Below are 24300 nucleotides of genomic sequence, written 5' to 3'. Positions count from 1 at the left end.
CACACACACACACACACCAACGGGGGGACAATTCAGTGAGTTATATTGCCATGCAGACACTTAAGCCACCATGGCGCCTGAGTGAGACGCTCGTTTGAGCGACCCGAGGAAGAAGCAACTGAGTTGGAAGCCGCAAGACACAAAGAAAATACATTTGGCTCTGTGAGGAGGAGAATATATGCTGAAGACGAATACTGCAACTGAAAGACAGATAGTGCACATGGTCTTCGGAGAAGCAACTGGTATTGATCTCTGACCGCGTACACGTGCAAAGATTAAAGGAAAAACCTCAAAGAATCAGGGGAGAAGCATCACGACTGAAGATGCTATAGAAGTGGTATTTTCATGGCATGTTTCAGGGAAGGTTCATAAAATCAATATGTCATTCTGGTTTGAGTGATTCTCTTTATTCTTTGTAGAAATACCTGCAGGGAGTGTGGCCTCTCTTCCAGGAAGACGACGTCCCCGTCCTCAGGGGACGGAGCGCAGGACTAGGACTTGAAGTTTGTTGTTTTTGTCTTAAATCAAAGAATTCGTCTGCCTGAGCTCCAACAGTCGATACAGAACCCAGTTGGTCCATTCAGTGGTTCTGGGACATTCAGTTAAAATTGGACGGAGATTTTATTGTTAAGTGTTCCATAAACTTTGTCAGTTGCAAACGTTCAATATTCAAATGAGCTGTGCGTTTCTAATGATATAATATATATATAATATAAATAATATATAATAATAAAAAAATATATATAATATAATAATAATAATATAATATCTGTAATATAATAAATATAATATAACTATTTATATGAATATAAATACAGAATATTTATTTCTTAAAGCTGATTAAAGATTAATATTTAAAAATGTCCAGTTCACTAATAACCGTAGAACAGTTCTTTCTCCTTGAGTGATGGTTCTGTTATTTGACCCAATGTTGATGTGAACATGTCAAAATGTTTACACCCGTGTTAAAACAAAGGATATTTATTTAACAGAGTTCTGGTTGTTTGAAATGTGATGTTTAACACTTTTTGCAATATATAGTATCAAATGTACAGATTTAAAAAAAAAATTAAGTATCAATAAATAAAATGTGAAAGACAAATGACAGCTATTGTCCACTTCAACAAACAGATTCCAAAAAAATTAAGAAAGAAACATCCAGAATAATTTTCACACTTTGATTTGGATGAATGGCCATATGATGCATACGCGGCATTATGTTGGACATCAGTACCGGTTCTCTGGCTCTGCTCCCGACTGTTCAACCACCCACAATCAGAGGAGATCTTTCTGCCACTCAAAACATGCTCTGCCTTTTGAAAATCCTCAGCTTGCTCAGGAATGTAAAGTAGATGAAAGTCAGGCTCACCAGCACATTTTTTAAAGGGTACAACACGGGAGTTACAAAACCGAACACGACGATGAGAGAGACCCGAAGGACCAAGAAAGGAAGCTCCTGCAGAGCGAATCCAGCAGAACACAGCAACGGGTTGTGAGGAGCGATGGCCAGGCGGAGGGTCGACACGAAGGCGAGGATGTAGACGGGGAACACCCAGGCCGAGTAGAAGACCGACGGCTCCCCCGCCACTCTCACCATCTCCACCGTGTCGAGCCAGAACAGGAAGCTATCCACAAACACCTCCGACCTCCCGTCCCTCCTCCACAGGAAGCCCAGCGGGCCGGAGGAGGACCTTCGGCGCGAGGTGTACAGGTAGGCAGCGCTGGGTGCTCGTGAGCTAAATGTTGAGCGGCCGGGTGAGCCGGCGAGGTCCTGCCATCTGCCTGGGGGGCCGCCGTTCTTGGCCTCCGGCTGGCCTTGGGTTGAACCGTCCTGGCCGTCATCGGCGGGCAGCTGAGCTGTCACAGTGGTCACCTGGTCCAGCTGGAGGAGGACGGGGCCCGGCATGTCAAAGTCAGAATCCAAGCTGTCTGCTGAAAATGACAAGAACACTACATGCCGTCTATAAATGGAGTCGCTTACACTACCGTTCAAAAGTTTGGGGTCACTTAGAAATGACATTATTTTTCAAAGAAAAGCACTTTTTTTCAATAAAGATAACATTAAATTAATCAGAAATACACACTGTACATTGTTAATGTGGTAAATGACTATTCTAGGTGGAAGTGTCTGGTTTCTAATGAAATATCTCCATAGGTGTATAGAGGCCCATTTCCATCAACGATCACTCCAGTGTTCTAATGGTACATTGTGTTTGCTAATCGCCTTAGAAGACTAATGTCTGATTAGAAAACCCTTGTGCAATTATGCTAGCACAGCTGAAAACAGTTATGCTGGTGATATAAGCTATACAACTGGCCTTCCTTTGAGCTTGAAGTTTGAAGAACAAAATTAATACTTCAAATATTAATCATTATTTCTAACCTTGTCGATGTCTTGACTATATGTTCTATGAAATTTTCAATTCATTTGATAAATAAAAGTGTGAGTTTTCATGGAAGACACGAAATTTTCTGGGTGACCCCAAACTTTTGAACGGTAGTGTACATGCTCCAGACAATAACAAGAGCATCGGTTAATGTCTTCTTTCGTCTCGCTCCATCACGTCCATCCATTCTGAAATCACGTGTTTCCGTTATTTCGTCTACCCTCCTTGAACAGGGTGGATGAAATAATAGAAACACATGTCGGCGCAGCACAATGCAGTTCAACAACACCATAAACTAAAGTTGAATGAACAACTCTCTAAAACAGTGAAAGCACAACTGAACATTATAAAATACTTATAAGATGCATTGTAGTGTTGTGTTCAAGTGCAGTAGCTCATCGGCATGTTCACCGCATTCTTTCGCCTGAACTATAGGGCACTACCGCATTGCGACATTTTGTTTTCCAACTTCAGTTTTAGAAGAGAACGATTACTTTGCCTAGAGCCAGCTTTATCATCCTTTACTTGACTATTTTAAGGTTTCAAGAAAGCCGTTATTGCGTTTTTATGTTTCTGGCGAAAGATGTACCATTTAGATTTAGATGCCAGCAGCTCCTCACAGCTATTTAAATAAACTGATCAGATATTGGGGATGGTTACTTTCTCTCCTGAAAACACTGAAAGCTTTATAAAAGCTTCTTTTCTTTTTTTTAAAGCGTCAACATTTTTAGGGGGCGAGTAAAGGCCGAGAAGACTTGTGACGCCAAGCAAAGAAATCAGACTGCCTTCAAAAAACAGTGAGCACACAAAATGAGCCGATTTAGAAGCGCCCAATAGTTTAGGCCAAAGATGAGTAGAGCCAAAGAACATACGTTTAGCGTTTTGGGGAATGATTTTCAAAGTGGTTGTTTTGTACATCCAGGCAATCAGGGGCAGATTCAACTGGGACCTGCTGGTGGGCCTTCCACACCATCTTATCCCCAAACTCAATTTACCCAAGGTCTCAGAAACCAACCAGTCGGCCCAAAGGAGGGAAAAAAACGTGTTCCAGGTTCGCTGCATAACCCTCCTGTTACCTTCACATTTACTCACATATTTTACCCTCGGGGTCAATTTGACCCCAGCAATTAAAACCTCCAGAAAATTATTAGAATTAATATTGTTTCCCAAGTTTAAGTGTGAGGTACTTTATGTTTGTTTGTTGACTACCTAAATAGCCCTTTAAATATATAAAAAAGTTGATATTTCTTATATGTTTGACTCAGTGAAAAACAGCCTGGGGTCAAATTAACCCCAAAGAACACCGACGTTAAACATTGAATGGGGTCAAATTGACCCTAAAGGTAACAGGAGGGTTAAAGTGTAATTTGATGACAAATTTGTTTCTCGCACTCATAATATTAACTTAAATATTCAAGGTCTTGCAGTTGAACTAGATTTGGATGTTCGAGCAAGGCCTCACGATAGTGTAGCAAAAGGTTTTAGACACACAGACATCCGGGGGGTAGGGGGGACCCCCGAGGGTCTGCAGCTACCTTCCCGAACACTTACACAATCTGCCTTGTGTGTACTTCTACATAATGATTCACACTTTTTCCACGGCAGACATTTTGCCTCGTCATAATCGCAACATCCCAGGTGTTGCCGCTGCAATAACATCAACAGCTGGTGGCGATGTGCCGGTGAGCCAGCAGGCACAACACCAGGAGCCTGAAACTGAAGCAGCTAAATGGAACTCAACCATCAGAAGCGTAATCATTAAAACTGGTGCTTTTCCAACTGTGACGAAAACCTCGACGGGAGAGAAAAGCCTTTGAGAATACACACTTCAACATTATTTTGTGTTTTTATAATACAAAAAAAAAACGTCACGACTTACATGGTCCGATGAGCCTGCAGTGGCGAATTCTCTCGATGATATCCACACAGATGAGGGAGACGAGCACCAAGGAGACGGGCAACTCGGTGAAGTGGTCCAGCCTGAGTCCTCTGTCCACCTGCACCTGCAGCGCCACCGACAACAGCAGAAAGACATGGGAATTCAGTCGTGAAGCAGGAAGGAGCTGAAATGAAGCTCTCTATTCTGCCGTTTGGCTGGGCTGAGAACAAGGAGCCATGTTTTATGACGCAATCCGATTTTATCACCTCATCATTGTTGACATTAAAATGCTGCCGAATGCCCTTAAAACATGATTAAGACATATTAGATGTATGAATATGTTGAACAAATTTGCATGTGGCCAGATGCTCTTATTTATGTCCTTGCTTGTCTCGGAATAAAAGACAGTGCGTCTCACATTGTTTTTTCTTTCTTTCTTTGAGTGGTATTAAACTTTGAGTTAATGGCCAACCAGTTATGTTCCTTCTGGGTTACTGAATACCCCCGACAGGGAGTCACGGGACGCTGGACACGCTCCTACTCGCTCTATCTCATAATTGCGATGGTGCCAAAGTCCCTCTCGGTACACGGAGAGAAAACATATGGATGCTTCAAGAAGCAAAATCTCAAGAGAGTGAAGACTTGGTGGCAAGAACTCTTCATCTACACACACACACACACACACACACCTCCCCTCCCTCCCCCTCTGTGACTGGTCTTGTCACAGATCTGTGGAGCAAGCAGCCGCCGTTCTTTAAGATCTGTGCAGCGGCCACATCGGCTCTTTGAGTTGAATCATGTCGGCTTTAAATAATAATAAAAAAGAGGCCACAGTGGCAATAATATGGGCCCATGTTGGTGTGAACTGGAACAGCTTGAATAATATTTGTGTTCATAACGAGTTTTGTGATATCCCTTTTGTGGAAAGGAGTAATCACAAGGACAGTAAGGATCTTGATGGTTTCCCTCCTCACCGCCCAGGATGGGAATACTACTAAAACAATACACTAAAACACAATACACATGTTTCTGTGCTTTGTTTTTGTTTCAATATGAATCTGGACAATAAAATGTACTTGAGAGAAAAGAACATCCTGATGGCTTTACCTTGGAGCTGGCAATTAAAATGGCGAAGCACGGGAAAGTGCACAGGACGAGATACGCCAGCGCTGTTGGTCTCCTAAAAAACAAATTTATACAATCGTTATAGAAACTTGACAATTTACATGTTTTGCTGCCAAATTATTTGACTTCATATATTCTCTTTATTTAAAATAATTGTATTCCATTATGGACATTATGACATTCATCTGGTTTGTGGATTAAAATGAAACATTTAACCTTTGACCTTTAACCTTTGCTGAAGAAAAGCCAAGATACAATAATGGGATGATGTCAAAAGGCTCGTCAGGGATGTTACAATAGAAAGAAATATCTTAAAAGAGTTGGCTAACATTAGCCACAATACGCTAATAATACCTGCAGCACTAAAACCTCAAAGTTTATTGAATGGAGCTACGTTTCATTTCTTATGAATTCAGAGCAACACGCCTAATAAATATGAGACGAGGTATTAAAGATGAAACAACAACAACAGAAGTTAAGAACCTTTCCATCAAACTATTGCACATTTTGTATTATTATGGCGCTTATTCCAATATTTTTCTGCTAAAACTTCTGAAAGCAAGACGTATTTGCATGAAGGTACTTTTATGTTGTCGCATTGCTCATTTCCCTTCATGACTGCATTGCTATTTAAATCTTCTTCTCCTTGCCAACTCAGTTTAAACCATTTTTTTTATTTTATTTCAAAAACCCAAAAATTCCTTGTGTTTCTAACCACTTGATTTAAGGTCGGCTGTTTCATCTCCATGGAGACACTTAATCCCCGTGACATTGGACACATCTCTACTCACCACTGTTGGTTCTCTGAGCTGAACCTCCGCCGCCTCAGCACCAGGTACTTCAGAGGAACCCACACCAGCAGCACCGCAGAGGTCACGTAGGCGATGGACGCCGCCACCACGAGCCAGTAGGCCGTCTGATCCCGTCCCCTCACGTCACGCATGAGGCCGGCGAACCTCTCCATTACCACAAAGATGGGCACGATGAGGGCCGCAAACTGCAGCCCCTCGTACAGGATGAGCTTGACCGTCTTTCCCGAGGGCATGGTCCCTGAACACACCGGCTGCTGGTCTGACCCTCGGAGACGAAGACTTTGACAATCGTCTCTCACGAGACGAGCCGGCGGAGCCGTTGGACTCTGCACACCGACATTGCTTACACTGCACCGGGGGCTGTATTCTTTTATTGCTGAGGTAGTAACGAGGTGGTCATGCTCATCTTTTTATGGGCTCGCAAAGAAGAGAAAAGAGCAGCGCCGCCATCCCATAATACATTTATGAGAACCGAAATCACTCAGCTGACGAGTTATACAAGAGCAACTGAAATTTATTTCAAAAGTTTCTTTGACCATTACATTAGTCTTTTGCTGCTGACCTTCCTGTGAGGAAAGTTTGTGAACCCACTTCGCCATCTAGTGGCAACGCAGAGGAACTTCGTTTTTTAAAGCTCCTGAAAACTTTGCATTTCTTAAATCCTTTCTAATATTGTTTCAATAAAAACTGAGCATTATAAAATTCCAAAACATAGAATTTAATGCTTGACTTGTTTTAGACCATATTAGTTTGAGATATATGAAGCTAATATTGCAACCGAGTGTCCTTAGTTATAACGCTCAAAAGCTCATTAAATCTGCTTCATCAGGCCCGTCCTTGACCAAATAAATTCTGTCATCTTGTTGACTTATACATTTGTTGATTTAACTGACGGATCTGTAAAACTTAGATTCTCCATGAGCCACCTCTTTAAATATTCGGTTTACAAAAGATATGTTTCTTGGTAATAAGTCATTGAGCATCAACAGGAACTTAAGGACCTGAAGACATCTTACTATTACGTCAAACCGGGGACAAAAAGAGACAGAAACAAACATCTCATGTGAAACAATCAAAGCTGTTCTAATGTAACAACAAAGGGAGATACACACAACCAAGTAGTTATCAAAAAATAATGAATTCAACTTAACACACAAAAACAACTTAATCGAACAGTGGTGTGTGGAGTCCATACTTTTGTTTCTACTCATGAGAAAACTGGAACTTAAAGCTTTTCCTTGTGCTGCTCCAAGGGTGATTAGGCTCTGAAGGAGTCTGTGCTGCCCCTGACCGACCCAGTCCCTCTTGGTTAGCACCCTCACCCCCTTTCTTTAGCCATTTATCCCCAACACCATAAAGATAAATATCATACTCGATTGCAATCCTCCAGAGCGGATCTCTATGGCAACGATCCAGAAACAACGCCCTCTAGCCATGTCATAATGGACTTAAGGTCAAAGGCCACAACACACACAGCAAACAGTGCATGCAGGTCAACTAGTGAACTGAACAGACATGTCGCCCAAACTAATGTTGAAGTCAGCCGATCAAAAACGGATCTACCTCGTCCCAAAAGGTGAAAGCTGGTTGAGAAAATGTTTCCATGTTTTCCTGACACCACTAAATATATGTTATGTATCGACAGAGTGCTCTTAAAAACAAGAAAACAAGTCCATTCATATGATTCTGTACATTTGGCCTGGTTTTATTGTGAATACCGATTAATAAGTATGGTTAAAAGAATACATACAAACAGCAGGATACAAGTTTAGACGGAACCTTTACAAGAAGGAGGTTTGAAACTTAAAAACAGGCAGCATCTCAATCCTGTGCAGTAAAGTTACGCCGGCGCCGCGGTCCAACCCGCAGCGCGAGGTTACGTTGGGGCGCCGTGTGGCGAATACGTGGCTCCAAAAATGCTACTTTGATATTTCCATCCCTCCTCGATCAAACAGATTAACACTATTTCACTCCGGCATTCAGTTGGCAGCAAACCAAAGATATGTTTTGTCTTTCAAATAAACTATATTAATGCTAAAATCAAGTTCTGGGGAGAATAAATGTCCTCTTGGTCACCAAGTCCCACAAAAAAAAAAAAAAAAAAAAAAAAAAAAACTTTCAACTGAGCCGATTTAAGTTATTATCGTGGTACAACTGATAATAGCGTCTCAAGAGAAATAGAAAAGACACAAATATCAGATCAATACACCAATTAGTTTTGCGACTTGAAAACGGAGCTCATCGTATTGAACACTGCTTCATAATTCCTTCACGTAGCATCATTCAATATCAAGCAACAACAGATAAATAATGTGGCCGTTTCATCACCGTTTTGCGATAGAAGCCACAGGAGCGCATGGACAGTTATGACGTGAGCGGTCGGTTTGTACAATATTAAATATTAAAGTGACTGTAACGGAGAGCTGAGGGTGACCTAGAAAAAGAGCTGTTTATAAATCCGGACTGTGCTTTCCAGAATCATGAAACCTCAATTCAACCCTGCTTCAGGTAGAATTTGTTTTAGTGTTCGCCGGCTAGGAGAAGGGATGAGGGTTGAAATGCTTCGGGAGGTTCGATCAGTATTTCACATTAACATTTGATCCGACAGTACAACAAGCATGTATAAAACACTGAGTAACGTCCACGTCGTCATGTGAGCAATTTAAATATACAACTAAGTTAGGCAGAATATCACATCGTCTGCTTTTCTCTGAATACATACATCCTGCATTTTAAAATATCACAACAATAATCAGAACTTAAATTCAAATGCACTTCGACAAAAAAAAAAAAAAAATGCCGCGGCGGCTCAGAGTGCTCGGCCCTCAGGACACGCGGCCCCTGAATGGAGACGGAGCCAACGCGACATCCGCCAACGAGGACCGAGAGCTGCTCCTTTTGAAAAGGAAAACTCTGCAGTGTTAAGTTCAGTCGATCATGTTAAGAAAAATAATAAAAGGAAAATAAAAATATCTTGTTTTCTGGTGTGGTTCCCCGCCCCCGCCCTCGCTTTGTCCTCTTTGGCCTTTACACCTGTAGTTCAGGAGTGACATCATGACCCTAGAGTTCACCTTCGAGGCCGAGAGAAACCTCCGGAGCCGTGCCAACATCCCCATGACGTCATCATGTGGCGTCGCCACGAGTTCGGTATATACAAGAGTCATGTGCATGCTTGAACTGCTCTGGGTTCCTTTCCCACTCCCAAAAAAAACAAAGTGGCTTCAGTTTTCAGTACTTCTAAATGTTGCCGACATATACAGAATGTAGTAATCTAAAGTTTTTAGCACTGCTAAAAGTCCTTTTTCTGAATAATAATAATTTAAAAAAGAAGTATGTTGACGCCACCTTTAATGTGACAAGATTAGCAATGCAGTTGCTTTAAGTGGATGAGAAGGCTGTGGCATATAGGTGAGAGTGAAGGTAATACACTCGTGTGTGTGTGTGTGTTGAGGGTTGGTGTGAAGGAGTGTGTTTCACACTTGATCAAGTAGTTTTTGTTAATGCCCCGCCCTACTGTTTACTGACTTGAGAATTTAGATTTCGCATGTATATATATAGTCTGAGGAATAAAGTTTCAAACAATGAATGAATAAATATTCACTAGGGTTTAAATTGAATCAACTTTGTGTGAACTGGAACGGTTTATATTTATCTGCCGGATAAAACAACACAAAGCGCGGCACGCGTCAAGTCAAGTTTGCTCTATTTAAATGTTTTCACCCATCTGGTGTTCCACCCAAACGAAAATGAAAAACCCCAAAAAGGAAACGACCTCCCACCACGATCAGGTGTGGTGCATGTGCGTGTCTCTGCATGTGTGTCTCTGCATGTGTGTGTCTGCATGTGTGTGTCTGCATGTGTGTGTGTCTCGGGCCCTATAGCAAGGCCTTCTCTGAGTAAGGGGCCTGCGAGGCGTCTGATGACGGTGCTATGCTCGGGCCAGAGGGGGCGCTGTAGTTCGCCGTCATGCCGGGGGCGGGGCCAGGGCCGCTGGCCGGGTGCTGGTAGGACTGGAGGTCTGCCGGTGGAGCTGCGGTGTAGACCGGCGGCTGGCCCATGTACATGTGAGCGTCACTACGGACAAGAACGAGGTGGAATCATTAAACACAAACGGTGACCTTTGACCCCCAAATTCTAGTCGGTTAAACTGTGAGTGCAAAAGGACGTTTGAATAAATTCACTCAAGATTTTACGCATGAATGTGACGAATGGGAGGTCACAGCAACCTTGACTTTTGATACAAATATTAGTGTGCATGTAAACAGTCATTGTTGGTCCTGTTACATAACTCATAAATAGTGCGTGGACATCATAAACAGTGTTTCTGTAAGAGAAGCGAAGAGTGTCGAGTATGACACTCTTTGTTGGTTTAGTAAGAAATTAGGAGTTAGTATTTAGACAACACTGAACCTACCACATCAACAGGTAAACATGGAAGACGCTTTTAGATTGCATGACCAAGAGAACGCAGGAGGAGTTTAGAAAACATGGAAGCAACAGGTGCCATGAAGAAGGAAAGGCCGTCTCCGAGCTTGGTTTGCATTTGCGGAACAAGACTCCGGTCACAGTGAAAATTAATAATACTCTAGATGAGTGGTATTATGTTGCCATTTTAAATAAGCTACCATTTATTTTCTTCCTTAAATGGTCCATGATTGAGAGAGAAAGCAAACAAATGGAAACGCTTCTCTGGAGAAGGGGGGATGTTAATGCCACTAACGCGTAATGTGCATAATGAACCATAATAAGAAGCTGCTGGGGTTTGAGGAACTCACCTGGGAGCTGGCTGACCAGGTATGGGGGTTCCAGCTGGAAGCTGCTCCATGTAGCCCTGCGCCACGGCGCCGCTCATGGCGTACGGACCTGCTGGAGGCGGACCCGGATAGACCTGACGCCAAAGCCATGGAGGAGAGCAATTAGGGATGGGAATCCAAAACCAGTTCAAGTTAAGTGCTGGTTTCCAAGTTGTCCAATCGATCAGACGCGTATGCTTTTGAGATGAATGACGTCATGTCACAAGTCTGCCGGACCGTTGCAGCTCGCGTCATACTTGCGTCTACGTTGCAAGAAACTTGTTATAAGGAGTCAAAGCAGAGCAGAAGAAACGCTTCAACGTATGGAATCATTTCAACAATTAAATTTCAATCGTCTTTTAAATTATTGTCATTTGTTTTAATATGTTCAAATGTTATTAGACACAGCGATTTTGTGCGTAATGTCACAAAGACGTCCGACAGTGTTCAGAGAAAATAGAACTGCTGTGTTGACAAATCAAGCAGCAAAATCTTATAATCGGATCAATTCCCATCCCGTAAGTATCACGGTAAAATATCAGGTAGGCAGCCAAGGTTATCTCACTAATATGCCTCTTATTATTTGTTCTTTTTATCGAGTAGCAGGGCTGTACCGTTCTCAAATGAAGAAAAAGCCATTAGTCGCTCTACGGCGACCAGCACCTGATTTCTCCTCATGTTCGGATGCACATTTATACAGTATGTATACCGTTATATTTAAACAGCGCACTTGAAACTAAACGAACCTTCATTTTCTTCTCATCTGGAGTACAACTGGATTCCATCCAGATAGTTCTGGTATGATTTATGAGGTTTGATACCTCCTGATGAAACGTGTTTACCTTTTTGCTCCAATAGAAGCAGCTTAATCAGTACAAGGAACATATGTGTAACTGCCCCTTTAAGACTTAGGATATTGTGCACATCCAGATGTTTGCTCGCACTCAAAACCCTTCACTCTTTTGGCATTCAGACGGTTTTTCCTCTTATTCCCAGAAGTCGCTGTACCTGCTGTGCTGCGTTGGCAGGCTGCTGCATGTAGTACTGCTGGCTCTGGAGCTTGGCATACATGGCGTAGACGGGATCTTCATTCATCAGCTTGGCGTACAGAGACAGAGCTTCCATCACCTTCACGTTCAGGTCCGACAGCTCAGAGTGCTTCCTGTTGAAACAAACGGAACATTACATGTGGATGTTCTTCACTACATATTTACAGGTCAGCTTGAATTATGTAGGTTGGAATGCGTAACGCACCTGTCTATATCCTCCAACTTCTGGTCAATGAGGGGCCCCATCTGATTGCAGGCACCTGGTTTAAATACAACACATAGTTATCAATGTCGTCAACAATACTCTATAACCTTGTTTGCTGCTGCTACAACCAAGTTTGGATGAATAAAGTATATCTATCTATCTATAATCAACTTTTTTTTAAACAAAGTTTTGGATTGGCTTCTGCACACTGAGTGAGATCAAGGTTAATGTCAGTCACTTTATCGTGAACCCAGAGTTCAGATTACCTTCCAGCTGGAGCAGCTCACTGCTGTCCGCCTGGTTGTCCGTGGGATCTGCACTCTGGATCATCTGCAGTAGCTGGTCCATTTTGTCCTGAAGGAGTTCAATCATCATGTGAGGACACTTCGCCGATACATGTGAGGAGTGAATCTTTCTACCCAGTTACAGAATAAAAAAATTTAACATTTAATGTTTGTAAAACAGAGAAACTAGTTTGTTCGTCTGTGATTTTTGTCAGATCCAATTTTTAAACAAAACTCTTTATTTTTATGATGGAAGATTCAGATCGCAATGAGGCAGACATACACTTACTTCTTCTATAAATACCGGCTCTTGTTGGGGCTCTATGGTCTCCACCTGGATGTCCTCACTGAACTGTACCGTCTTCTTCTCCGTCTTCACTGTAGATTTCAAAATGGCAACAAAGCAAAATAACGCTGACTGGTTCAAATGTTACAATCTGATACAAGCTATTGATAAACACTTGTAATATTCTTGTTTGTTTGTTTGTTAGAACACACAACCCAATAACGCTCATAAGATGTCCTCATGATGTTTGATTATTGAGGTGTTTTACATGAACGGAGGAAAGAAAGCCAGAATTGGCAGAACGCACATGTGCAGTATGAGGGTTTTGAGGGATGACACACTTGCAGAAGCATGTGGCAAAAATGTGGCAAAGCAATAACAACATTTTTAAGGAGCATTTAAGCAGCACGACGAACTCCCACCAGACTGTGAGAAAGCAAAGCTGATGAAAACATAATTTAAACTAGAAGACCTCCCCCCTTTCTGTGGGGTTTTGACAATTCATATATTAATAAAAAAGCAACAATACAACACCTTGACAGACCTTCATTTAAATTGTACTAAAAATCCGTTAAAACATTTTTTTTTGAAGCGATTAGTTTAAGAACCAAAATAAGGAGCTAATTTGTCTTGTGGGATAACCACATCTGACAGGACACCACATTAACAATAAATAAATAAAGTGTAAAATTAAGTAAAATATTGCTTGGAGAAATGAACTTCAGTGGATGAATAGTTTTGTGGTCACACACACAATACAATAAATTCAGTCAGCAGTGAAGGGGATGTTAGATGGATGGTAAAATAAAAAAAGCATGAGGCACACTGTGAAATACAGATGTAGCATATGAATGAAATAAAAAAAGATTCTTTATAAATATAGCAGACACAGAAAATGGGTCGAAAGCAGTATAAAGAAATGGGAACTGTTCATGAAGCTCTCTCTAAGAGGAATTGTATCCAAACCGCTATTAGAGAATTCCTCCCCTGCCTTCCCAGAAGGCATTGCTGCCATTTACTGCATATGATAACCCACTGATCACTCTCTATTGATGACCGATGTCTTGATTGAAATGTGTTCTTTGCATAACCAGCTGTGTGCAAGTGATAGAGCATTTCCCTTTCTATGATCAATAAAGCAATATTGCTAATGGACTAAATGTTGTATTAAACATGTACTCACTCATCTCAGGCTCAGCAGTGAGGTCAGCTGTGACAAAGTTGGAGGGGAACAACCCCACTCCCTGGTACGTTTCCCCTTTCCACCAGTTGGAGTCACTGAAATAAAAAAAGACCATAAACCCACATAAATAAATCAAAGTGCCGTCTTCTCAGTGCTGCATTTAGATCTCATTGGCTTAGTTTGCAGTTGCAGGATTCTTTTAAACACCACCTCGACCTCAATCCTCTCAGTCATGTGACAAATCCCTGCTTGTTGCTTTTCCCCACATTTGTGTGTGTGTAAAGATTCACCTATCGTCCAGGATGGTGATGATTTCTCCCGACTTGAAGGTGAGCTCGTTGTCCTCAGCGGCCTCAAAGTCGTAGATGGCGCGGACTTTCCTGCCGTCGGACTTGTGCAAGGAGAGCAGGCCGGAGGTGTTGGGGTAAAGGCTCGACAGGGAGGTTTGCGGATGCTGCTCCTTCAACGACAGCTCAATGGCTGCACAGAAAAGAGAGGCACATGTGCAATCATGCGTTTGCCCCAAATTAAGGAAAATGTAATTCATGCAACACAAGTTATCAATAAAAAAAGGTGTTAAGAGTGCAAATATTTAAGGATAACACCTCTTCAAATACATTTTCCAATGACGTCCGAGTATTGCAAAACTTTTTTCCGGTGCCCAGAACAAGGCTGAAAAGCCTCAATAAGTATTTCAGTGTGCTGACGTCTCCTTACCTTTGGCCAAATCGTCATCTTCTTTTTTGTTTGGGGTGGAGGGATCCTTTGCCACTAAAGCGGGGCTGGCCTTTGCTTGCTCGGCAGCCTGCGAAACAAAATGATAATCACATGCTCATGTGAATCAACAACTAGAAGAATAAAAGGACACGTGTGGGTCTCAATGTTGAAGCAAAACAACCTCAAATTCTCCAATTATATAAAACCTTGTTTTTTTAGATAATTTTTCTGGCAATTTGCCAGAAAATTAGGCAATAAAATATGGAAAGCAAGAGAGGAGTACGACAACAAAAGTCCTCGGACGCAATCGAAATGAAGATGTTGCAGTTGAATGCTAAGGATCTGACTCCCCACTAGTCCACCGAAAATAAAGCAACTATTAAAAAAATGTACTTTTCACAGAGTATCATGCTCAGGTCTCACTCAACACACCTACCTGGGACCCCACCGCTGGGAAAGTAACACCCTGCTCCCGTAGATTCTTGATCATTGCTGAGATCAGACTGAGTTGGGGATCGTTGCGGAAGTTCTCGGCCCACTCGACCATCAGGGCTTTCAGCTTCTCACACACTTTGGGGTGGCCCTGGGGACAACCGTACAAACACACAACAATAAGGGATATGGATGCGACATTACCCAATTTCAAGTCAACAGAATTATTGTGGACTGAAACGCACTGAAAATTAAAAAAATGACATCACAAACCTTGTTTAGGACGTTACTGACTTCACTGGCAAACTCTCTGGAGCAAACCTCCAAGTGGAATATCTTCCCACAGTTTGAGACACAAGCACCAAGGAGCTGTGAGGACATTTGGTGAAAACAGTTTCAGACTTATTATTTAATCCATGGCAACATGTGACAAACATGTAGCACGTATCAGAATAGAACTTATCAGAAGTCGGTTTCTCCACCATCTCACATCTCAGTGAAAGGTTCATTATAGATGACAAGAAGACTACATGATGCCCTCAGGACCAAGCAATTACTGGACACTTATACCAAGCATTGTTTGTTAACGATCTGCTTACAGTCAGTGCCTGCATGGCCACATGAGGATCCTTATGGTTGACTCTTCTCATTATAGAGCGGAGACATTCTTTCGGCCTGCAACAGAAGAGTAGCAATCAAAAGGTTGTGGAGAGTAACTGCTTGGTAAGGACCACAAAACAATCCAGATGAGTTTCATAGAATAAGTAACTGAATATTTGTTTATGAACATGAAGGTATCGATATTAATCTTAAATGTATTCATGTGCACCTGACCCCTGAGCTCCATCTCCAACCGTGGGTTACATTTATTTCACGATTGAAAAAACCTTGAAGGAAACTTCATGCCACGTCCGATAAATGTGTTTGTGTGTCTGGTTTAATATTAAGACTTACCCAGTGCGTGCCTGCCCTATTTTATCACAAATGTCCAGAATGAGGCCCCAGTCCTCAGCTGTGTTCAGCTCACTGGTTGCTTTCTCTGCAGGAAAGAAGCAAAACAACCAACACAAATGGAAAAGTTAAAGAATGCAAACGCACTTTTGATCATTTATTCTAGTTAGAGGAAGAGAGTAGAGTTGAGGATCCTAATAGTATGACGAATAATAAAGCTTCTTCAAACACAAATTGTATTAGCAAACTGTGTGTGTAATAATTTAATTTTTTGTTCATCATAGAAATGATAAACAGACAACATAACAGAAGGCCCTAACAATGGAACAGCCTTGCAGTAAACACCCATCTGAAGCTCAGTTGTGTTGAAACTATCCGCAGTATCTAGTTCATTTGGGAGCGCTCCTCACGACTGCACTCCTCTGGTCATCATCTACTCTTGCCAAATTACATGATTGTGTACTTGACTTGTCATGCAAGTTACCTCATGTTTCCATAGAATTCACTAATACAAGTGGTGAAAGTAAGACCTCAGATGAAGCTGAACCATATTGTAACCCAGCAATACATCCTATCTGTGTAGCTGCTTTTATCTGTATTCTCTTAATATGTTGGACTGGAGAGAAACATTTTTTTCAACTCCTCTGTATCTTTGGTACATGTCGAGGAATTAACAATTAAGCTGACTTTGAAATCATGAAGTACACGCATGTTAAACACTGAAAAAAATACACTGGCAAACAGAAAACATGGTCACAAGTAGTAGTGGGCGAGATGGTGTTATATAACATGTGAAGATATATAGTTGCTATACCATTTATACTGTTGCTGTTATTCCACTTCACCTCGTTGACAATGCTGCAGCAAGACTACTCACAAGTTATTAACCCTCCTGTTACCTTTAGGGTCAATTTGACCCCAGGCTGTTTTTCACATATAAGAAATATCAACTTTTTTTATATATTTAAAGGGCTATTTAGGTAGTCAACAAACAAACATAAAGTACCTCACACTTAAACTTGGGAAACAATATTAATTCTAATAATTTTCTGGAGGTTTTAATCGCTGGGGTCAAATTGACCCCGAGGGTAAAATATGTTAGTAAATGTAAAGGTAACAGGAGGGTTAACATTGTTATATAACTACTGCAATATTGGATTACAAAGATCATAACAGGGTGATTTTATTTACATCCTCAAGCCCTGCATACAAGTAGACGTACAGATATTACCAGCTTATGTTTACACAAACGGGACAAAGAAATGACAGCCGAGAGTCCAAACATACCCATCATAAGCGTTAACAAATTAGCATGTACTAGTAGCTGTGAGGGCCATAGTGTCGTGCATGGACTGTCTCCCGCTTCATCTGCCACTGCATAATTAGTTGGGCGTTTGTGTGCACTTCTTCCACCGCCTGCAGACTGTACCGTCACATGCTAATGATGAGTTGAACCACTCGACACAGAACAAAGAGAGAGAAAAGGGAACGGAGGGATGCTCATCGTCCTGGGGAGCCAGCGCCCGATGGGATGCAGTGAGAGGAGGAGGAGGAGGAGGAGGCAGAAGGCTCGCTGACGTTAAAGTAAACATGCCAACTAGCGAGACGTTTCTTCAATCACCCGGATGACAACATCGCTGTCCCATGTGGATTAACAATTTAACCTGAACAAATCTATTTTTAAATCTCAACTTTATAAATAATATAATTTAAAACCAAACAAAGACATTTATTTAAAATGTAACTCTTTAAATACACGTTTACATCATGTGATTTGCTGCCGGCTAACAGTTTAATCTCCTCTGTTAGCCGACTAGCTCCTCGGCTAACAGAGCAAATCACAACAAACAAAACAGACGTTAATAAACGTGGACCACAGCGTGTCAGTGAGTGTAGCCTGCAACGTGTACTGCAACACAGCCGTATAGCTTTATTGCTAAAGCTCCCGTTGGTGTTATCAAAATGACAGGCATCTAAAGATCACATACAAAGCTGTATTATCGAAGCTACTCGAGCTAGCCTGCTGGAAACAGCCTCCAGTTACACTCACCAACATCTTGGTCAAATGGGTTCGTCGCGAACAGAGGCATCGCTGGCGCGTTGACAACAGATTTCACCTTCCCCTGTTAATTTCGTCCCCTTCTAATGTTATTTCAGACGATAAACGTGCATAGTAACGACGACTTCACGAACGTCAAATGCAGCTGGCTGGGTTTTTTCTACACAGTCACTCCTTTGCCAGACGGCAACAAGCGAGGCATTCTGGGTAATGTGTGGGACAGTCGCGTGTTGAATTAACCGCTGTCACCAAGTTTAATTGATAAAATACCCGCACGGCTGTTTGACTGACTGTATATACGTTGGAGAATTTACCATAAGGTAGAAATTGCCTTAAAACAAACGTGTCATCGTCAGGTGATGGGGATCATGTGACGTTAGCTCAATGCGTTGACCACGAAATCTTCTCCCCCCCCCAAAAGCACCAAGGCTTTAAACAACGACCAGGATGTTATGATGGATGTGAAGAAGAACGACAAAGCCCTGAAGCCAGAGAAACCCGTTCTGATCAGGCAGAACCAATACAACATCCAAAGAAAAAACAGACTCCTTAGGGCAACAAAACATGTTTTATTTATAGCGTCCTCATTTCACGGAATGACGACAGACGTGAAATAGTTCCTGTTTTTTATGTCGGTGTATTTTAATTTAATTACATGTATTGAATTAAAATTGTTTAATTGTATATATATATATATATATATATAAACAGCATGGTTATTATTATTAGGGCCCGAGCACTGACTTAGTCAGAGCGGAGGACCTATTGTTGTAATATATGTGGAAACTGTTCTGCCATGTTATTCCCCCATGTCTGATTGTTCCACATTGGTTTTGTTCAGAAATACATATATTGTAAAAAATAATTCAACGAAATAAAAGTGTGCAGATGCGGATGAGTCTGATAATAATTGATACATTACTTAGGAGTTGCTTTTCTTGTTTAGCTTTTATAAATATATACAAATAAATGGCTTTTTGTGCCATATCATCCAAATGCATGGATTACCATATTTCATAGGAAGCACACCACTGACTCCACACAGTTTATTTACAATTTTATTGTGATCCATAGGAACTTGGTAATTTCATTCAGGCATAATGGGCCTTGAGCATTATATGAATTGAAAAAGGTTGATCATACAACAATAACAACTGATTATGCAAATTATAAACATGTACATATTTGTCATATTTGGCATAATGACTAAATCAGCATATGGTGGCTATATTACAAAAACAAACAAATGTAAATCATACTGGTAGTCTAATGTCTAAAAAACACTGTTCTTCATAAAACAGCAGCACTGCTCACACTGAGCATCTATTCTCAAAACAATATATGTAGAAAGGTGACATTTAATTTCATTATTTTGTATTTATTATCAGAGTTTGCAGTCATTTGCTGGTGGTGAGTGATTCCTCATCATTTTCCCGGTAGCTTATTTCTAAACACAGTTGTGTATTTCTAAGTATTTGACAGTATAAAAATAGTTGCACTTTATGAACACAATCCTCTAAAAAAACTATTGTTTGAAAGAGTAAAGAATGAGAAGGCAGCAAAGAAATACAAGAATTTGAAATTCAATCCCAACCAACAATGTATCTTTTGTGAAATAGTATTTACAGATACAATGCCGGCTGACTTAGTAGAGCCTAAAACAAAGTTTCCTTCAGTACGAATACCAAATCAATACAAGAATGAGCTGAGTCTGTGCGTGTCTTTTGCAGCATACTTGTAAAGTGCCTTTAAGACAAAGACCAGTCCACGTCTCAGTGCTGCTTGACTGAGCTGGGATTATCAGAGTCCTCTAGTCCTCTAGTCATCTAGAGCTCCTCCTCGTGTCCTTCATTATCCTCAAGCTCAACTTCAGTCTCTCCAGCATTCTCCCAGAGACAGCTCACACTGTCTTCAATGGATGCTATAAAACTGCAACCTCCGCTGTAAAGAGAACACATAAAGTACATTTTAACATCTTTATGGCGTGCTTACAGGCTCATATATTAACAGATCAAGCAACAGCAACAACTAAATACAGTCATCCGCAAACTCATTATAATGACGAAGTACACACGGGTAAAAATGTTGCAGCATAGAATGATGCAGACAAACTTCAGGCCGAGGGGCATGGGAAGTTTCATCATTTCCATTTCCAGGCCAACTGAGTAAACTCTCTGATGAGGACCATTCAATATGACAAATATTTACATCATCCTGGTGGTCAGACATACCAGCACTCACTTTTCATGCAGTGTTTCTCAAATGAGGGTTTGTGTACCCCTGGCCTGGGGGTACTTTGGAGTACTACAGTTTCAGTAACATTCGCTAAGAGCTGTAGAGCTCAGCTGGTTTCAGGATATATTCAGAAAGTCATGGCGCAAATTAACACATACTTTAAAATATATTCACGCTCAAATACACAGAAAGAGGATTCGTCAATAAGGTCTCATATATAGACGGGACTGACGGTCAGAGGCACGTTCACAGATGAAACCGATGCGGTCAGTGCAGTAGAAATCGTTCCAGTAGGCATTGTGGATGAGGCCAGCACAGTCCTCTCCTTCCTCGTGGCCGTGGGTCCAGTTATCAGGCTGGCCAGGCTTCCACTTCCTAAGAGCAACAACATGAATCATATGTATTAAAGCTGAAGCATCACAAAAGGGTTTTGTTAGTTACATTCATAGAGGCCCGTTGTTTTGGATGAAGCCAGAAATCAAGTCAGAAAGCACTCAAACACATTAATTCCATCTGCTTCATAAAAATTCATAATTATTTGTGAAACAAATTTTTAAGGTTTACCCACTTGAAAACAGGTTCAGTTCCATCCACCCATTTCCAAACATTTTCCTCCTCCTTGTCAGTAAGACCCAGCCAGAAATAGCCTTTTCCTGCAATTGCATCTCTCACAAATTGCTATGGATAGAAGAGAAAAAGATGTTTCAGAGGAAATTCAGTCTGCGGATTTAAAATTAGGTTTGATTCATTCTTTAAAGTCACTGAATATCTTTCACTATCCGGGTGGTTTCTGGTTTACCTGTTCCTCATTGTCGTTGATAATGAGCATTAGAGATGACATGACGGTACAAAACTGGTTGGACTCGTCAAAGTTGAGCCTCTGAGCACCAGAAGAGAAGTAATAGCAGCTGTCTCCAAACTTTCTGAACTCAGCTGGGCAACCTGGAGTTAATTATTTACAGAATATGACAAATTAAATCAGACATTATGTGGAATCAGATCTTTTTTTAAATGTCAGAATGGGCCACCTTAATGTAATGATTTAACTCACCAGGCACTGGAGCAGTGGCGACAGAGGGCTGGATCTGCCGAGACACGGTGCCTTCTGGTTCATCTGCTGGTTTGGGGGGTTGAGGGGGTTTGAGGGGTTGGGGTGCTTTGGGGGTTTCAGGGATCTTAGCCGGCCGAGTGGGCTGAGGCTGCTTTGAAAGTGGAGATGCAGGCGCGGGTAGCCCTGGTAGACCTGGAGGACCAGGAGGGCCGATGGGTCCAACAGGCCCGCGAAGCCCATCGAGTCCTGCCGGTCCTGCTGTTCCTCTGGGCCCCTGTGGCCCTGGTGGCCCTGGCAACCCTGAGAGTCCATCCCTACCAGGAATCCCCATAGCCCCAAGGTCACCTTTTTCACCAGAGTTTCCAGGTCGACCTCCAGACCCTCTCGATCCTTTAGTCCCTGGAAGACCCCGAGCCCCGACAGGACCCTTTGGACCCATCACACCTGGTGGTCCACCAGGACCTTTCTGTCCCCTATTTCCCACCAAACCTGGCATCCCTTTGTCTCCCTTATCTCCCTTTTGTCCGGGCTGGCCCACTGTTCCCTGTGGACCCTTATCCCCCCTGAGGCCCCGTGGACCTGGTGGACCTGAAACACAACAACAGCAGATGTACTGAGGTCTTTACATGTTTCAAAAAGTTGGTATTTTGTAGATAGTATCAGTGTACTTGAGACTAAACATATGCGTGATCCTAAACTTAGTCCTTCTATAAGATCTGAATCCTTTCAGTGCTCAACATTGAGCCAACATTTGGAGCAATTTACCAGATGACGTGATAATAGTTTTTAAAACAGGAGTTCATCTCATCATTTTGTACTATTTCCAGGATACGCACCAAATGCGCCTTGTGTTCTTACCCTGCAGGATGGTGAAGTTGGTGATGAGCTTCGAGTGCTTGCTGTCCACCAGCTTCATCTCCTCCATCACCACGGAGAGGTTGCTGACCTCCTTGTCCAGCCTGGCTGCCATCTCATCGTGCTGCGCGCTTAGCTCTTTGCCATCCGCCTTGGCCGCCGTCACACTATCGTTCAGCTCCAGCAGCAGGTCCGAATGTCGCATCACCGTCTCGGCGCACGACCTCAGGCCATTCAGGTCGGAGCTGATGGCACCGAGGAGCTGCGAGGCGAAGCTCATGTTCCCGGTCACGCGGTCCATGTCATTCTCATGTCTGTCCAGCCTCGATTCCACCTCGTCAAACTTCGACGAGGTGGCGTTATCGTGGTCTCTCTGGTGGTCCATCAGCTCATGCAGGTTCTGGCCGTGCTCCTCGTTGAGAGTGGAGGTGTTCTGGATCTGGCTGGCCAGTGTGCTGAGCTGAGCCCCCAAGTCATCCAGAGATTCCTCATTGGAACGGGCCAGGGCTGAGTTATTGGCTGCCAACACCTGGAGGTTCTGGACCTTTTCCTTCAGCCACTGTGTGTCAGCCCGGGTCTGTCTGGCCGTCTGCTGCAGACCCTGATAGTCATTGTTCAGCTTCTGCACCGCCTGGCCAGCGCCCTCCACCGTCTTCTGCAGCGTGCTGAGCAGATTGCGCTGCTGGGATTGCGTGATGTTTAGTGCACTGATACCAACCTGGGTCTGACTCTGCACCTTGACCTGGCCCTGTATCTCTGTCTGGAGCCGCGCAGTGTCCGTCTGGAGTTCGTCAATCATGCCGCTGTAGGAGGCCAATGTCTGGTTGACCCCGCGCAACGAGGCCTCGTTGCCCTGCATGAAACTCTTCAGCGAGACGTGGCCGTCCTGCATGTCGTCGCCCGTGATCTGAAGCCCGTCCAGCAGATCTCTGTTTCTGGTCGCTCTGAGGGCAATATCGTTCAGTTGGTTCTGTAGTGCGTCCAGATCGGACTTGAAGGTCTTGATGTTACTCGTGGCATTCACTGTCTTCTCTCCTGTCTGATCATCTGAAAAGGTGGCACACACACAGATAGGTTCAATAAAAGCAAACAAACATATGGTAAAGTCAAAAAGGACCTCCTTGCATTTAAAATGTTGTTCCCAGCGATTGTTAGTTTAAAAAAATTCCATCTTATGGTTATGAGACGTACCTAGTTTCTTTAAGTCTGTCTCCACAGCATTGATCTTGCCTCCATAATTCTGCATGCCCTCTGTGACATTGTCCATTCTCTGGACCACTGACAAAAGAAGAAGGAGAAGGAATAAATAGATGTATACGGTGTTTATGGTAAATAGACAATACTGTAATAACAGATAGATAGATAGATCAGTATTGACAATCCAATATGTAATAATTTAACCCTGCTGTTTAATGAGTACTTTTACTTCTAAATGAATGATTTAATATCGTATTTCTACCTTTACTTTGGCAAAGCATTTCAATAGTTCTTCCTCTGTTTATACATAAATATCACACCATAACATGAAAAAGACTGATTGTGACCAACAGAGGGTGCTGCTGTCTTTATTTCCCTCCAGTAAATAACTGGAAACTCAAACAGCAATTTTTAAAGAAGGATGTTGAACCGCGTGGAGTTTCCTACTTTTTTTTTGTAACCGGGCAACTTGGATTTTGTTGATCAATACAAATTAAAATGTTCAGAGTTCATTCAGAAATTCAACTTCAAGAGTATAAACAATGTCAAACACATGATTAAAACCACACGAGTACACGCTGCTTCTGGTTCCACTTTCTCTGTCCACCTCACATCTGCAACAAGAGTCCGTGTCCTCTCCTCCACCGCTTGTTTTTCTCTCAGTATGTGGGCGCCTAAAAACATCCCCGGCTTTCACTGTTATCATTCTAGAAGTGACAAAAACACGAAACAACAACATCCACTTGGGACAAAAAAAAACATATTTTCCTCACTGGATGAATTCCATGTGTTGTCTGTCC

At 42.3% G+C, this 24300-nt stretch overlaps 2 protein-coding genes across 2 annotated transcripts in view; both read right to left on the bottom strand.

Moving 5' to 3' along the window:
• Nucleotides 1–1051: 1051 nt before the first annotated feature.
• tmem236 (transmembrane protein 236) lies at nt 1052–6436 on the bottom strand. Its single transcript, XM_056421869.1, has 4 exons — nt 6183–6436; nt 5374–5446; nt 4267–4390; nt 1052–1932 (listed from the first exon to the last, which is right to left on the bottom strand). The coding sequence occupies exons 1-4, from the start codon at nt 6434–6436 to the stop codon at nt 1298–1300; spliced, it is 1086 nt and encodes a 361-aa protein (XP_056277844.1). The 3' UTR covers nt 1052–1297.
• Nucleotides 6437–7887: 1451 nt separating this feature from the next.
• LOC130198387 (collectin-12-like) overlaps nt 7888–24300 on the bottom strand; it is a 44464-nt gene continuing 28051 nt past the window's right edge. The window contains 20 exon segments of the mRNA XM_056421538.1: nt 7888–10277; nt 10979–11091; nt 12005–12158; nt 12251–12305; nt 12517–12604; nt 12824–12912; nt 14004–14098; nt 14294–14483; nt 14721–14808; nt 15157–15303; nt 15426–15521; nt 15752–15827; nt 16107–16191; nt 18154–18195; nt 20630–20772; nt 20966–21075; nt 21197–21339; nt 21449–22036; nt 22307–23350; nt 23495–23581. Coding sequence (XP_056277513.1) covers nt 10079–10277; nt 10979–11091; nt 12005–12158; nt 12251–12305; nt 12517–12604; nt 12824–12912; nt 14004–14098; nt 14294–14483; nt 14721–14808; nt 15157–15303; nt 15426–15521; nt 15752–15827; nt 16107–16191; nt 18154–18195; nt 20630–20772; nt 20966–21075; nt 21197–21339; nt 21449–22036; nt 22307–23350; nt 23495–23581 — 3632 coding nt within the window. The 3' untranslated portion in view covers nt 7888–10078.

This window comes from Pseudoliparis swirei, chromosome 8, assembly GCF_029220125.1.
Source record: "Pseudoliparis swirei isolate HS2019 ecotype Mariana Trench chromosome 8, NWPU_hadal_v1, whole genome shotgun sequence".
Classification (NCBI taxonomy): domain Eukaryota; kingdom Metazoa; phylum Chordata; class Actinopteri; order Perciformes; family Liparidae; genus Pseudoliparis; species Pseudoliparis swirei.
Note: the sequence above shows the minus strand (reverse complement) of the source record. Positions and strands in the feature narration are given on the sequence as shown.

Excerpts from the sequence above, each read along its gene's own strand:
- tmem236 (XM_056421869.1), bottom strand. The coding sequence starts at position 6,436 with ATGCCCTCGGGAAAGACGGTCAAGCTCATCCTGTACGAGGGGCTGCAG. Across the intron at positions 4,391-5,373 it reads TTTTAATTGCCAGCTCCAAG|GTGCAGGTGGACAGAGGACT; the intron begins GTAAAGCCATCA and ends GTGGCGCTGCAG. Across the intron at positions 1,933-4,266 it reads CTGCAGGCTCATCGGACCAT|CAGACAGCTTGGATTCTGAC; the intron begins GTAAGTCGTGAC and ends TGTCATTTTCAG.